The sequence below is a fragment of the Tachyglossus aculeatus genome, chromosome 14, assembly GCF_015852505.1.
Source record: "Tachyglossus aculeatus isolate mTacAcu1 chromosome 14, mTacAcu1.pri, whole genome shotgun sequence".
NCBI classification, from domain to species: domain Eukaryota; kingdom Metazoa; phylum Chordata; class Mammalia; order Monotremata; family Tachyglossidae; genus Tachyglossus; species Tachyglossus aculeatus.
The window spans coordinates 58,613,851-58,628,564 of NC_052079.1; the positions used below are offsets into that span (position 1 = coordinate 58,613,851).

The 14,714-nt window shown below is 54.7% G+C and overlaps 1 protein-coding gene across 1 annotated transcript; it reads right to left on the reverse strand.

The window, feature by feature from the left end:
* Positions 1-335: 335 nt before the first annotated feature.
* Positions 336-14,411, reverse strand: PARVG (parvin gamma). Its single transcript, XM_038756786.1, has 13 exons — positions 14,345-14,411; positions 13,161-13,347; positions 11,363-11,427; positions 10,741-10,843; positions 9,910-10,050; positions 8,307-8,422; positions 8,007-8,062; positions 6,041-6,063; positions 5,022-5,083; positions 4,663-4,731; positions 1,905-2,006; positions 868-940; positions 336-528 (listed from the first exon to the last, which is right to left on the reverse strand). Exons 2-13 carry the CDS (start codon positions 13,243-13,245, stop codon positions 401-403), a joined length of 1,023 nt encoding a protein of 340 aa, XP_038612714.1. The 5' UTR covers positions 13,246-13,347; positions 14,345-14,411; the 3' UTR covers positions 336-400.
* Between the last annotated feature and the right edge of the window lie 303 nt (positions 14,412-14,714).

Genomic DNA, 14,714 nt, shown 5'->3' on the forward strand with positions numbered 1-14,714 from the left:
TTAGTATGGGAAGGTCTCTTGGAGGAGGTTCGCCTTCAGTGGGGCTTTGAACGGGGGAAAAGTGATTATTTGGCGGATTTCAGTAGGGAGGGCATTCCGGGCCAGAGGTAGGACGAGAGCTAGGGGTCGGCGGCGAGATAGGCGAGATAGAGGCACAGTGAGACCTCACTGTGCTGTGTGACCTCAGCCCAGTCCCTGGCCCTCTCTGGGCCTTAGTATCCTCAAGCGAAAGAACTGGAGGAAAAAAAGCTCTGTAGAAAACTACGAAGTATATTTATTCAGAGCTCTGCTCCCTCCCTCCAGGAATTCTTCTCCCCCCCCCCCCCCGCCAGGCGCCCCAGGTCCTGAAAGTGGAGCTGTTCCGGAAAGTCTGCGTCCCGCGCCCGTCCCCAGGGAGGGCCTAGCTCCCTGCTCGGCTGGGCCCGCCGTCCTTGCCCAGCCCCTCGTCGTTGTCCAGGCTGAGCCGGTGCTTGGCGAAGAGGCAGTACAGCACACGCAGTGTGCTATTCGTGTCCCCGCTCACCACGTCTGCAGACACGCGGGGGAGGGGGGGTTGCCGTCAATCCCTTGACTCCCCCGCCCCAGGGGGTCTCCCAGCCTCCCGCCCCCATCAGGAATCCTCTGGCCTCCCCCTCCCCACAGAGGGCTCCTCCCCGAGACCTCCTGCCATCCCAGGATACGAGCAGGGCCCTGAAGGACAGCCAGGCTGGGAAGGGTTGCGGGGGGAGGGGGGGACATAGGCGGGGCGCCACCCCCAACAAAATCTCCCAACAGAATCTGAGCAGAGCCGAGGCGACCTGGGCCCCCGCTGACGGGCGGCCGTCATTCCCCGATTGAGGTCTGGCTCCGGCCGAAACGCCGACTGACCTGTGGGCTGGATCGGGAAGTCCAACAGGCCCAGCTCCTTCATCAGCTGCAGGGCCAGGGTCACATTGTGCACCTGCCGGCACAGGGACCCTTCAGGACGACCGCTGACCCGCGACCCCCACCCTGCACCCCAGAAGGGCCTCCGAGGACACTGACTCCCCTCTGCACCCCCAGAGGAGCCATGAAGTCACTGACTCCCCAGCCCCCGGAGTGACCCGTGAAGACCCAGATGCTCCACTCTGGAGAGGAGAGGCGAGGTCAGGGAATCACTCTCGGCCCAGTACAAACTCCGGTTTATGACACAAGCCCGGCCGAGCTGAACATAGGATGGGAGGGGGGGGGTCCCTCCATGCTCCTCTCTCCTCCAAGGAAACCCCTGGGGGGCTTCTGGAGGATGTCCCAGTCCCCCCAGGGCCCTTTGCTGTGCTGAACCTCCTGCCGGCGCCGGGCCCGGGACCACAGCCCTCCGAGCACCCAGTCTAGCACCCTGCGCACACAGGGCTTCTCCGGGGATGGCGCAGAGTTCGGCACAGAGTCTGTGCTTCATAAGTGCCATCGTTATTATCAGATGAAAGGGATGGCCACCCCGTATCCCGGTGAGTCAGGGTCTAACAATAATAAAAATAATAATAATGATGGTATTTGTAAGTGCTTACTCTGTGTCAAGCACTGTCCTAAACGCTGGGGTAGCTACAAGCTAATCAGGCTGGACACAGTCCCTGTCCCACGTGGGGCTCCCAGTCTTCAACCCCATTTGACAGATGAGGGAACTGAGGCACAGAGAAATGAAGTGACTCGCCCGAAATGAAGTGAAGTGACTCGACCGAGGTCACACGGCAGACGTGTGATGGAGCTGGGATTAGAAGCTAGGTCCTTCTGATGCCCAGACCCGTGCACTATCCACTAGGCCGTGCTGCTTCTCTAGTGGTCGGTGCTGGGTCACAGGACACAGGAGGGGCTCAGAGAATCCCACTGACTGACTGACGGACGGCTGGTTGATCCCTTCCCCCTTTACCGCAGAGTTCAGGCGAGCCTACCATTTCTTCGGAGTTGCTGGGCTTGAGGAAAAAGTCCTTCAGGTTCAGAAAAAAGCCTTCCAGTTGTCCGATCAACAAGAGCAGGATAACACCATCTGCAAACTGCAAAATGACCAGCTCAGGGAGCCATGACCCGAGCGGGGGGTGTGGGGGTGGGGCTTGGGGGGGACGGGGGACTCTGCCTTCATTTGGGCAGGGAAAGACACGGACTCCAGACCCCCCACTCCATCCAAAAAAATGGCACAAGGCTTCTCGGGGAGCAGGGGCGACTGTCAATTATAAAACCACTGTTGGGTAGGGACTGTCTCTATATGTTGCCAACTTGTACTTCCCAAGCGCTTAGTACAGTGCTCTGCACACAGTTAGTGCTCAATAAATACAATTGATTGATTGATTATAAAAGGATTTTCCTCCTGAAAACGGACAGGGGACATCACACCGGTAACCCTGTCCATCCATCTGTCCACCTGCCCATCTGTCCGTCATGGGAACATGTTCCTGTTCCTCTGGCCAAGGCCAAGAGACTCCTGCCACCACCCCTGCCCCGCCAACTGCCCGCAAATCATCTTTCCACCTGCTTCAGCCCCACCGAATGGGAGATTGGATTTTCAAGGGAAATTCTCATCCCATTAGTCTGCCCTGTATCTCTTTTGTTTGATAGCTCTAAAATCCAGTCCCCAGCAATGTTGCAATAACTCTGTCAGAATCCACCAAGCAACACTACCAGCTCTAGACTCGTTGTGGACAGGTAATGTGTCTGGGATATTGTTATAATTAAGCAGCATGGCCTACTGGATAGAGCAAGGACCCGGGGATCAGACACCTGGGTTCTTTCATTCATTCATTCAATCGTATTTATTGAGCACTTACTGTGTGCAGAGCACTGTACTAAGCACTTGTAAAGTACAATTAGGCAACAGATTCTAATTCCGGCTCCATCACTTGTCTGCTGTGTGACCTTGTTGGGCAAATCACTTTGCTTCTCTGTGACTCAGTTACCTCATCTGTAAAATGGGGATTAAGACTGTGAGCCCCATGTGAGACATGGACTGTGTCCAACCTGATTACCTTGTATCTACCCCCGTGCTTAGAATAGTGCTAGGCACATAGTAAGCCCTTAATAAATACCAAAGTTATTATCATTATTATTATTATTACTCTCCCAAGAGCTTAGTACAGTGCTCTGCACACAGTAAGTGCTCAATAAATACAATTGACTACCAGTTCAAGGGAAGATAATTAATGGTTTGACAGGGGAAGGGGAGAGAGAAGGCTCTCTCTGCTAACTCTTTTGTCCTCTCCCAAGCGCTCAGTTACAGTGCTCTGCACATAGTAGATTGTAATCTCCTCAAGGGCAGAGATTGTGTCTGCTAACTCTAGTGTCCTCTCCCAGCTGCTCAGAATAGCGCTCTTCACACTGGAAACTGGAAACTCCTCAAGGGCAGGGATCATGTCTACTTACTCTATTGTACTCTCCCAGGCACTCAGTGCAGTGCTCTGCACACAGTAGGCTGTCATCTCCTGGAGAGCAGGGATCTTCTCCACTAATTCTATTGTCCTCTCCCAAGGGCTCAGTACAGTGCTCTGCACACAGTAGACTGCAAGCTCTAGGAGAGAAACAATCATATCTGCTAACTCTATTGTCCCTTCCCAAGTGCTCAGCACAGTGCTCTGCACACAGTAGACCAGAAGGTACTTGAAGGCAGGGATCTACTGTTGATGAAGATGGTGATGATAATGTGTAGACAGAAAGAGAAAAGCAGGTAGGCAGATGTGAGGCTTCCCTTCTTTTGTGTCTCCTGCAAATGGCAAACCACATACAAGAGTATTCAGAAATCTTTGGATCTATTATCATCTGGGAAAACCCACCAACCACATCAATGATGTGATCTTTTAGGGGGCAGGAAGGAGAGAGGGAGAGAGGCAGGTGAAGAGAAAGAGAAAGTGGCAGAGAAAGGGATGAAAGCTAGAGTCACGGGCAGCATATACAGGAGGCAAAGGATTACGGAATTTTCCTTTATTTTTTATTGCTGGTCAGGTACATAGTTAAAACTTCCCCTTCGTGCATGATGCTCAAAATACAAATGAACACTTAGACCCAAGCTCTTAAACTGGCTAGGCTCAGTCAGATGGAACTGCACTGATTCAAACACATGTCTGCTGCTTCTCTGTAATCTTCTAGCATCGCTAAAATGAATCCTCGGACCCTTGTTATCTTGGGCTACCTTGGCTGATGGCCAAGAGATTTAGCGGAGGTGTGGAGGGAGTGCTAGCCAGACACTGCTATGACTCAAGAAGCTATGCTTCCCTCTCTTTTTGGTATATGTTAATTGCTTACTATGTATCAAACACTGTTCTAACTGCTGGGGTAGATACAAGTGAATTAGATTGGACACAATCCTTGTCCTGCATGGGGCTCACAGTCTAAGTAGGAGGGAGAACAGGAGACCTAAGGCAAAGAGAAGTTAAGTAGCCCAAAGTCACACAGCCAGCATTTGGCACAGCTGGGATTAGTACCCTAGTCCTCTAACTACCAGGCCCGTGCTCTTTCCACTAGGCCATGCTACTTCTCTACCCACAAAATCTCTCCAATTGTTCCTGCCTTCTGGCTTCTTCCAAGCTGAAACCCGGGTTGGGGTGGGAGCGAAGGTCATGAGGGGAGGAAGCAACTGCTGTCAGCCTGGAAGGACAAGCTCTCCGGGCCCAGAGCAGGCCAGGCCAGGCGTCCCTGACCCCCTGACCTGCTGGACATGCCTACCTGGGTTTCCAGATCACTGACCGCCAGCCCCAGGTTCTGCATTTTTTGGTTGATGAACTGAACAATCACCTGCGGGGACGAGACAGAAGCCGTGAGCCTCAAATCCCCATTTTCTCCTCCCGTCGAATTCCCAGGGGTTCAAATCCCGACTCCACCAATTGTCAGCTGTGTGACTTTGGGCAAGTCACTTCACTTCTCTGGGCCTCAGTACCTCATCTGTAAAATGGGGATTAAGACTGTGAGCCCCATGTGGGACAACCTGAACACCTTGTAATCTCCCCAGCGCTTAGAACAGTGCTTCGCACATAGTAAGCGCTTGATAAATGCCATTATTATTATTATAGTATTATATCCCCTACCTCCTTGACATGCTGCACTTTGTCAGGGGCGTGTTTGAGCAGCTCTTCAAAGACGTCAATGCCTGCAAAGACAGTGGCCCTAAGATGTCTGCCCTCGGGATTCTATGGGCCCTGCTCCGTTCTCACTGCCCAGCACGAGTCCTTCTCCATGAAACCAATTGCACCTGCAGCAGCCCAGATCAACCCCCACAACCACCCCCTGCTCAGAAGGTGGCACGGATGGGGCGGACGGTGGGGCAGATGGGGTAGACCTGGCAGTTCTGCTCTCCATCAGGCCTGGACCAGCCCATCTCAGGCCATTAAGGGAAGGAGTCCCTCTAAGGGGCCATGGCCTCTGACCTCCCCGCCTCTGGCTCTCTCCCAAGTGCTCAGTCTGATGTTCTGCCCACAGTCGGCGTCCAGTGACCATCACTAATGGACAAATCGATCAAATGATGGCTCATGGCTTAGTGGATAGAGCCCGGGCCTGGGAGTCAGAAGGACATAGGTTTTAATCCCAGCTCCACCATATGTCCGCTGTATGACCTTGAGAAAGTCACTTTGCTTCTTTGAGCCTCAGTTCCCTCACCTGTAAAATGGGGGTGAAGAGTGTGAGCCCCACATAGGACAGGAACTGTGTCCAACCTGAACAGCTTGTATTTACCCCAGCACTTAGAACAGTGCTTGGCACATAGTAAGTGCTTAACAAGTACCGTAAATATTATTAGCATTATTGTTGCTGGAGGCAGCCTCAGGAGAGACCCTCCTGCCTATTGCTGGGGCTGGGATCCCCGGGGCTCGTTCGTTTGTTCTTTCAATCCAGCCCTCTGCCTCTGGGCTTAGGAACCCCTCCCCCCGCTGTGACGGGAGAGTCTCGCCCCTCCTGGCAAGCCCTCGCCCATTCCCCGAGAAGCCGGTTCAGCACCGCTATGGATGATGGATGGATGGGACGTGGGGCAGATCGGCCGGCCCTCTCCCATCGCGGGACACGGGCGACCAAGTCCAGGGGGAAATGCTCCCATCTAAGAACAGGAACTTACTCGATGCCTTCCCCGCATCCTCTCTGAAAGACACAAGTGGAAAGAAAAAGGCAAAAGTGGAAGTGGAAGGCCCAGATAGCAGGACTCTTACTACCCAGAAGCCCTGGTGGTGGTGGCCAAGGCCAGACCATCTGGACAAGCTGCGGGTCCCCAGCCATCCACCTCATGGTACCATGGAAGATGCCCATTGTTTTGTTTGTTTTAAGGCATTTGTTAAGTGCTTACTATGTGTCAAATACTTTTCTAAGAGCTGGGGTATATACAAGTTAATCAGGTTGGACATGGTCCCTGTCCCACCTAGGGCTCACAGTCTAAGTAGGAGGGAAAACAGGATAACTGAGGCACAGAGAAGAGAAGTGACTTGCCCAAGGTCAAACAGCAAGCAATTGGCAGAGCCAGGATTAGAACTCAGGACCTCTGACTCCCAGTCCGTGTTCTTTCCACCTGGCCATGCTGCTTCTCATCAGTGGAACTGATCAAACAAAGGGCCTGCCCCTGTCCGAGGGTCAGTTGTACTCCAAGCCTCTTCGCCAGCTGCCGGTGACACAGCAAGTGTAGGGGTCACAGCCCAGCGAGGTACGCCATGGAGGGAACTCCAGGTACTAGATTCTAATCCTGGTCCTGCCCTCAGCTCCGTCCCCTGCCCGCTGGGCAACCGGGGCCAAGTCCATATCTGGGGCCTCAGTTTCCTTCTCTGTACAATGGGGCTAAGATCCTCCCTCTGCCTCCCTTCTAGATGGTGAGCCAGAACAAGGGGCAGGGCCCATGTCCGTCTGTTCTTGTGGTTTGTTTTATGGTATTCAATAAATGCTTACACTGTGCTACGTGCTGGTGTATACAAATTTATCAGGTCAGACAACAGTTCCTGTCCCACATGGGGGCTTCCAGCCAAGAGCAGGACCCCAGGTGAAAATCTGGAGGGTTTGCGGAGCACCTCCCGATTTTGGGGTTTTATGAGAGGACAAGGGATGGCAAGGGCCTCAGTTTCCACAACTGCAAAATGGCAATTCAATCCTACTCCCTCCTACTTAGACTGTGAGCCCCATGTGGGACAGGAACCGTGTCAGACCTGATAAATTTGTATCTACCCCAGCATGTAGAACAGAGCTCGACACATAGTGTTTAATGAATAACATAAAAAAGGGACTTGAGAAAAGTCCAGTCATCACATCAATTAATCAATGAATGGTATTTAGTAAGCACTTATTGTGTGCCGAGTGCAGTACTAAGAGCTTGGGAGAGTATGATATAACAGAGTTGGTAGACACAAGGAGATGACAGTCTAGTGGGGGAGACAGATATTAAAAATAAATTAAGGATGTGCACATAAGTGCTTTGGGGGTGGGGTGAAAAACAAAGCGCTTAAGAGGAATAGATCCGAGTGCAGAGTTGACTGCAGAAGGAAGTGGCAGAGCAGGAAATGAGGGCTTAGTTGGGGAAGGCCTCTTGGAAGAGATGGGCTTTCAGTAAGGCTTTGAACGTGGGGGGAGTAATTGTCTGTCCGATAGGAAGGGGGAGGGAATTCCAGAACAGATGCAGAGGGTGCAGGAGATGTCAGCAGTAAGATAAAAGAGATGGAGGATCCAGTCAATCAGTCGTCAGTCAGTCACTTGAATTTACTGAGCGCTTAATGTGTGCAGAGCACTGTACTAAGCTCTCAGGAGAGTACAATATAACAATAAACAAACACATTACCTGCCCACAACGAAGTTACAGTCTAGAGGGGGAGGCAGTCATTAATATAAATAAATAGTCTCTACTGAATGCTTACTGGGTGCAGAGCACTGTGCTAAGTGCTACATTTTCCGATCCCGCGATCCTTTGCCTACCTCCACCCTGTGTGCCTCTAGCTCCTGACCCACCCCCCGCCACCCAGCCTGCTCCTACTCAGGCGAGCAGGCTGGGGTGACTGGTTTGTCTGGCCAGTTGAGCACCCCCCCCCCCCGCCTCCGCCTCCGAGCCGCACCTGCAGGCCGTGATCTGCTCCACCACCTTCTCCGACTTCAGCCCGCTCCGTGCTCTCTGCCGCCCACCGGAGAGATGGAAGAGAGACGGGAGAGGCTGGGGCCGGCTGGCCGGCCACACTGACGGTGCCCGGGGCGGTGTTGGGGTGGACTCGGGACCCAGGAGGAATGGGGATGGGGATGGGGATGGGGAGGGGGGCGGGACTTGGGGCCTCGGGGGAGAAGGGGGGTGGGGAGGGGAGGAAAAGGGGGGCTGGACTCGAGACCCCCGGAGGTTGGAAGGGAGGGGGGGGCACGGTTACCTCGACAAGAAGAACCTCCACCCGGACTCCGGACGGGAGGGCCAGTTGCGGGCAGAAGTGGCAGGCCAGGGCCACCAGGAGGTGCAGGGTGGCTAGGAGGTCTTTGCCGAAGATGGCTAATGGGGACGGTTAGATGGCTGTTTCAGGGGCGGACTGCGGCAGGGGCAGACCACGGTGGGGGCGGGCCAGCTCCCTGCCTGGGACCCTCCAATAAGGAGCTCCTGTCCCCTGCCCCCAACCCAGACCCAGTCCTCCCCAGCTCCAAAGTCGCTGGGCACTGCACCGCCTCCAAGAAGTCTTCCGCGAATGCCTCCCCTCTAACAGAGCGTGAGCAAGTTTGTTCATCTGAGCACCAACTCCTGTCTCGACTTTGAGCCACCCTGCCCCCCAACAAAAAGGTCGGCAAATCCCCGGGATCATCTGTCTCCTTGCCCCACTGGACGAGGAGAGCCTCGAGGGCAAAGGCTGGGGCCTTTAAACCTGTTGTACTCTCCCAGGCCCTCAACATAGCTCTCCGCACACAGCAGGCGCTCAGTACAGCACCCTGCACACCGCAGGAACTAATGCTGGAAGGAGGGCATCTATATAAGGGAACCGGGAGAACCTCCAGGTCCACTGACTGACCACAGTTTTGTTGCCTTGGGCTAATCCATTAACTGACTCTTGTCTCCTCGTTTCTTTTCTGTTTCTCTTCCTCTGAGACCCCATCTCCCTCTACTTTCTCAACTCTGGGCGTCTCCCTCTGTTTCTGGGCGTCTCTGCCTCTGATTCCTCGTCCGGCAAAGTTCAGAGAGGATTGGCCCTCGGACTCCTAAGGCTTTGGCTAAGGTGAACATGGCAGGAGGCTCAGGCTGGGGAACAGCTATGTGCGCTCCTTTCTGGCTATGCACCACCTTTGCTGGCTGCGTGCCCCCTGGTTGGTTGTGGGCCTCCCTGCTGGATGTGAGTAATAATAACAATAATAATAGTATTTGTTAAGCGCTTATATGTGCCAAGCACTATACTCAGCGCTAGAGTAGATACAAAGTAATCCGTTTCTCCTACGCGGGGCTCACAGTCTTAAACCCCATTTTACAGATGAGGTAACTGAGGCACAGAGAAGTTAAGTGGCTTACTCAAGGTCGCACAGCAAACAAATGGCGGATGGGCGATTAGAACTCACATCCTCTGACTCCCAATCCCGGGCTCCTCCCTTCTAGACTGTGAGCCCGTTGTTGGGTGGGGACCGTCTCTATATGTTGCCGACTTGTACTTCCTAAGCGCTTAGTACAGTGCTCTGCACACAGTAAGCGCTCGATAAATCCGATTGAATGAATGAAGCCACGCTGCTTCCCAGTGAAGCCCCCGCTGGTGCGTGCCCCCCCTGCTGGCTGCGCGCCCCCTGCGGGATGTGCGCCCCTCCACTGGCTGCGCGCGCTCACTTCCCAAGCGCTTAGTACAGTGCTCTGCACACAGTAAGCGCTCAATAAATACGATTGATTGATTGATTGAATAATTGCTGGCTGCGCGCCCCCTACTGGCTGGTTTCCAGGTCCCTGGTGGTGTGTGCGCCCCACTGCTCCCGGAACGCCCCCTGCTGGCCGCGCCCCCGAGTCCCTGGCACCTTCCACACTCCACTTGCTGGCCCTCTCCGCCTCTGGCAGGCACCGGCTCACGGCGTCCAGGACAGTGGCCAGTTTCCGCCTCTGGTTGTCCGTCGTCAGCGCGATCTCCTCCACGTCCAACTTGATCCCCCCCAGTCGCTCTGGGGGCGGGGGGAAAGAATTAGCCCCAGCCTCCCCCGGGCGTGACCCAAAATCACGTTTCTGGGGGCGGTGGGTGAGTGGCTGGAGAAAAGGGAGCAGCAGTCATGACCCCGCAGAACTTTGCCAGCCCTGGAAAAGTCAGACTGATCCCCTCCCCAGGGTCGCACTGCGAGGCCCAGAGAGCCCACTGTTGGGTAGGGACTGTCTCTATATGTTGCCAACTTGTACTTCCCAAGCGCTTAGTACAGTGCTCTGCACACAGTAAGCGCTCAATAAATACGATTGATTGATTGATTGATTGTCCATGGTCATGCTGCAGGCCAGGGGCAGAGCTGAGACAAGAACTCGGGCCTCCAGTCTCCCAAGCTCTCTGCCCCAGGCCGTGCTACTCAGTGGACACCCTGTAGGGGACTCGGGGGCAGGTGTGGGTGCCGGGGTAGTCGCTTCCTGACTGGCCTGCAAGGGGACGGGGGACCCTGAGTCTGGGCCCAGAGGCCAGGGTAACCACTTCCCGGCCGGCCTGCATAGGAGCTGGGAACCTGGTTCCCTAGGTCCAGGGTAGTTGCTTCCTGACCGGCCTCTAGGGGAGCAGGGTCTTCTCTAAAAGAGAAGAGACTAGAATGGAAAGGGGAGGGGAAGGGAAGGGAGAAGGGAAGAGAAGAACAGAAGAACAGGAGCTGGGGTCTTACGCAGGAGGTGATGCAACACAAGCCCATCGAACAGGTCCTCCTCCAGGCTGCGTACAACAATGTGTTCAGGGCGCAGGGCCGAGTTGATCCAGTCCACCAAGACCTGCGTGGACCCGGGGCAGGGCTGGTCCGAGTGTCTGGCCCAGGGCTACCGCCCTCTTCTGCACACCTGCTCTACCCACTCCCCTCCACTCCCCTTCCCCTCCATGTTCTGGGACTGCGAGCCCAACAAAAAACTGGAGGGAAGCTGGTCCAAGATCCCCTAGTGGGAGGAGTCAGCAGGGGTTGGGGGAGGTCAACGGAGGTCAGCGGAAGTCAGGGGTATCAGTAGGGGGTCAAGGGGATCAGAAGAGGTTGGGGGGTTCAGTGGGGTTCACCAGGGGGCTGGGGAAGGTCAGCAGGGGTCATTGAGAGTCAATAGAGGTCAGAGGAGGTCAATGGAGATCAGTGGAGGTCAGGAGGGGTCGGGGAGGTCAACAGCAATTAACAGAGGTCAGTGGAAGTCAGTGGAAATCAGTGGGGGTTGGGGGTGAGAGGGCATTAGGGGGACCAGGGGAGGTCTACAGTGGTCAGTGGAGGTTGGGGCATCATAGGGGGGTCTGGTGAAGGGAATAGTGATTACTTTCTGGAGTTCCTCCAGTTTGGGGTCCTTCCGGGAGTCGGGCTGCAAGTATTTCCTCTTTTCTCCTGCCAACAGAGCAGAGCCTCATCCACCACCCCTGCCCCCGGCCACCCATCCACCAGCCTGTCCATCCACCCTCTGGTGAACTTGGACTTTCCCTAAGCCCTCCTCTCCTCTTCTCCCACTCCCTTCTGCATCACCCTGACTCGCTCCTTCATTCATCCTCCCTCCCAACCCCACAGCACATATGCATATATCTGTAATTTATTTATTTATGTCTGTTAATGTCTGTTTCCCCCTCTAGACTTCTGAGCTCACTGTGGGTAGGGAATGTGTGTGTGTTGTTATATTGTATTCTCCCAAGCGCTTGGTACAGTGCTGTGCACACAGTAAGCACTCAATACATACAATTGAATGAATGAATGAATGAATGAATGAATGAGCTGCCACCCTGGCTTCCGACTGGGGCAGGGCAGGGGCAGGGGCCATTGGCAGGAAAGAGGTGCAATTCAGGAAGGCAGCATCAGAACCCACTCTGGGCTGGTGGGCGGGCCCTCGGTCCAGGTCTTTGTCCAGGCCTCGCAGGTTTTCTGGCTTGGGACAAGGCTTGACACAGGGATTCATTCATTCATTCATTCAATCGTATTTATTGAGCACTTACTGTGCGCACAGCACTGTACTAAGCGCTTGGGAAGTACAAGTCGGCAACATATAGAGACGGTCCCCACCCAACAACGGGCTCACAGTCTAGAAGGGAGGAGCCCGGGATTGGGAGTCAGAGGATGTGAGTTCTAATCCCCCATCCGCCATTTGTTTGCTGTGTGACCTTGAGTAAGCCACTTAACTTCTCTGTGCCTCAGTTACCTCATCTGTAAAATGGGGATTACGGCTGTGAGCCCTACGTAGGAGAAACAGATTACTTTGTATCTACTCTAGCGCTGAGTATAGTGCTTGGCACATAGTAAGCGCTCAACAAATACTATTATTATTATTATTGGATGTGTCCGGGGGTTCCGGACAGAGTTCCCTCTGTAACTTTCGGCATTTGTAACTTCCCCTTCAGCGTTCTCAAGAACCACCCCACCCCCTGCCGGCCCAGATGGTGACTGCTGTTCGAGCCCACTCCACCATATGTCTGCTGTGTGACTTTGGGCAAGTTACTTCACTTCTCTGTGCCTCAGTTACCTCATCTATAAGATGGGGATAATAATAATAATAATAATGGTATTTTTTAAGTACTTACTATGTACAAAGCACTGTTCTAAGCGCTGGGGGGATACAAAGTGATCAGGTTGTCCCATGTGGGGTGGACAGCCTTCATCCCCATTTTACAGATGAGGTAACTGAGGCACAGAGAAGTGAAGTGACTTGCCCAAAGTCATACAGCTGACAAGCGGCAGAGCCGGGATTAGAACCCATGACCTCTGACTCCCAAACCCGGGCTCTTTCCATTAAGCCACGAGTGGGATAGGGACTGTGTCCAACTTGATTAACATTGAGCCTTGTGTGGAACCGGGGCCATGCCTAATAAGATCATCTTGTGTCTACTCCAGTGCTTAGTGCAGTGCTTGGCACAGAGCACAAGCTGAATCAATCGCCCATGACCAGCCTGGTGGACTTTAGAAAAACACTCGCAGGTCCAAAGCAACTGGGTTTATGTCCACTGATCCCTGCCCTCGGCCTGAGGCTCGGCCCCTTCGCCCCAGACTGTAGGTCCAGCCCAGCTGCCCCCTGCCCCCAAAAGCCCCGGCCAGAGCCATTCCCCCAACCCAACACCCCTGGCCCAGAAGACGCCTACCTTGGCTAAGCTCCCCACCGGCGGAGGCAGTGGGCTGGCCGCCCGCCGGGGGCTGTGCCAGAAAGTACAGAGGGTTGATGTCCATGCCAGGAACTGGGGCCGGGAATCAGTCCTGGGAATTGGGACCGGGAAGCACTCGCCAGGGATCGATGTCCGGAAAGTCCCTAGCTTTTTGACGTGGGAAAAGCTTCCAAGCGAGGAATGAGAAAGGCAGTCAGAGCGAGTGGCCCCTGGGACCCACGAGCTTGGCTTTTCCCACCCTTGACACAATCTTGTCCTCGCATCATCCCTTGGGGTTAGCATCATTTTACAGAGGAGGACGTGAGCTCCCAGTACATTGCTCTGCACGTAGCAAACACCTTGTACAGTGCTCTGCACCCAGTAGGCATCCAGTGCAGTGCTCTACACATAGTAAGCACCTGGTACAATGCTCTGCACATGATAGGTGCCCAGTACAGTGCTATATACAGTAGGCACCAAGCACAGCACTTTGCACACAGTAGACTTCTAGTACAGTGCTCTGCACATAGTAGGTACCCATACTGGCACTCTGTACACAGTAGGCATCCAATAGAGTGCTCTGCACCCAACAGGCATCCAGTACAGCCAATACTGGGCCCAGCACAGCACTCTGCAGCCAATAGGCACCTGGTATAGTGCTCTCCACACAGTAGGTGCCCAGTACAGCCCAGCACTGTTTCAGACGAGGCAATAAGCCCAAGTTCCCCCTGACCTAGGAACAAAACTTGTTGACAGGAAGTTCTGCAGTGTGAGATCAGACTTTCCTCCAGTGACTCGGCCTGGGACGCCCAATACCCGACTCTCCCCGAGTGCCCCAGCACAGACCATCCATCACCCTTGACTCTCCCCTCTCCATCCCTGACTCTCTCCCAGTGACCCAATGCAGACGCTTGTCCTTGGATCCAGGTCCTGCGGACCTACCAGTGCTCTCAGTTGTTTGGCTCCCTGTGGAACTCGATTCCCTGTGCTCACCCCATGCTCACCCTGCACTGGGGGAGATGTGCTTCCCTGTTTGTCTGGGCCTGCTGGTCTCCGGCTCCCAGGCCCTGATATGTGTGTGTGGTGGGAGTGGAGGGATTTGGGGAACAGCCATTTTGGGTTGGCCTTGCTCTCGTCCTGACCCCGTAACGACTGGGCCGCCCGCTCCCAGGCTGGGCACTCACCTGCCCGAGGAAAGCAGTCGGCCGCCCTGCCGTTAGGATACAGCAGGCAGTACAGGCTGGAAGAAGAGGGCCACTCCGGAGCCACTCCCTCCCAGCCGGCGCCAGCCCCGGGACCTGCAGCCACAGGCTTGTGGCGGCAACGACAACGGCTCAGTTCCCCTCCCACTTCCTGCAGCCCTGCCACCTTCTGGGTTCGAGCAAAGGCTGAGTGTCACCAGGGGAGGTTCCGGAGGTGGAAACAGGCATCGCCGCCCAGCCCAGCCCAGCCCAGGGAGGCCACCTGTCCAGAGACTTGGCTTTGAGTCCCAGCTCTGCCCTAGGCCAGCTGGGGGACCTCAGGAAAGTGGGCCTTAGCTTCCACCTCAGTACA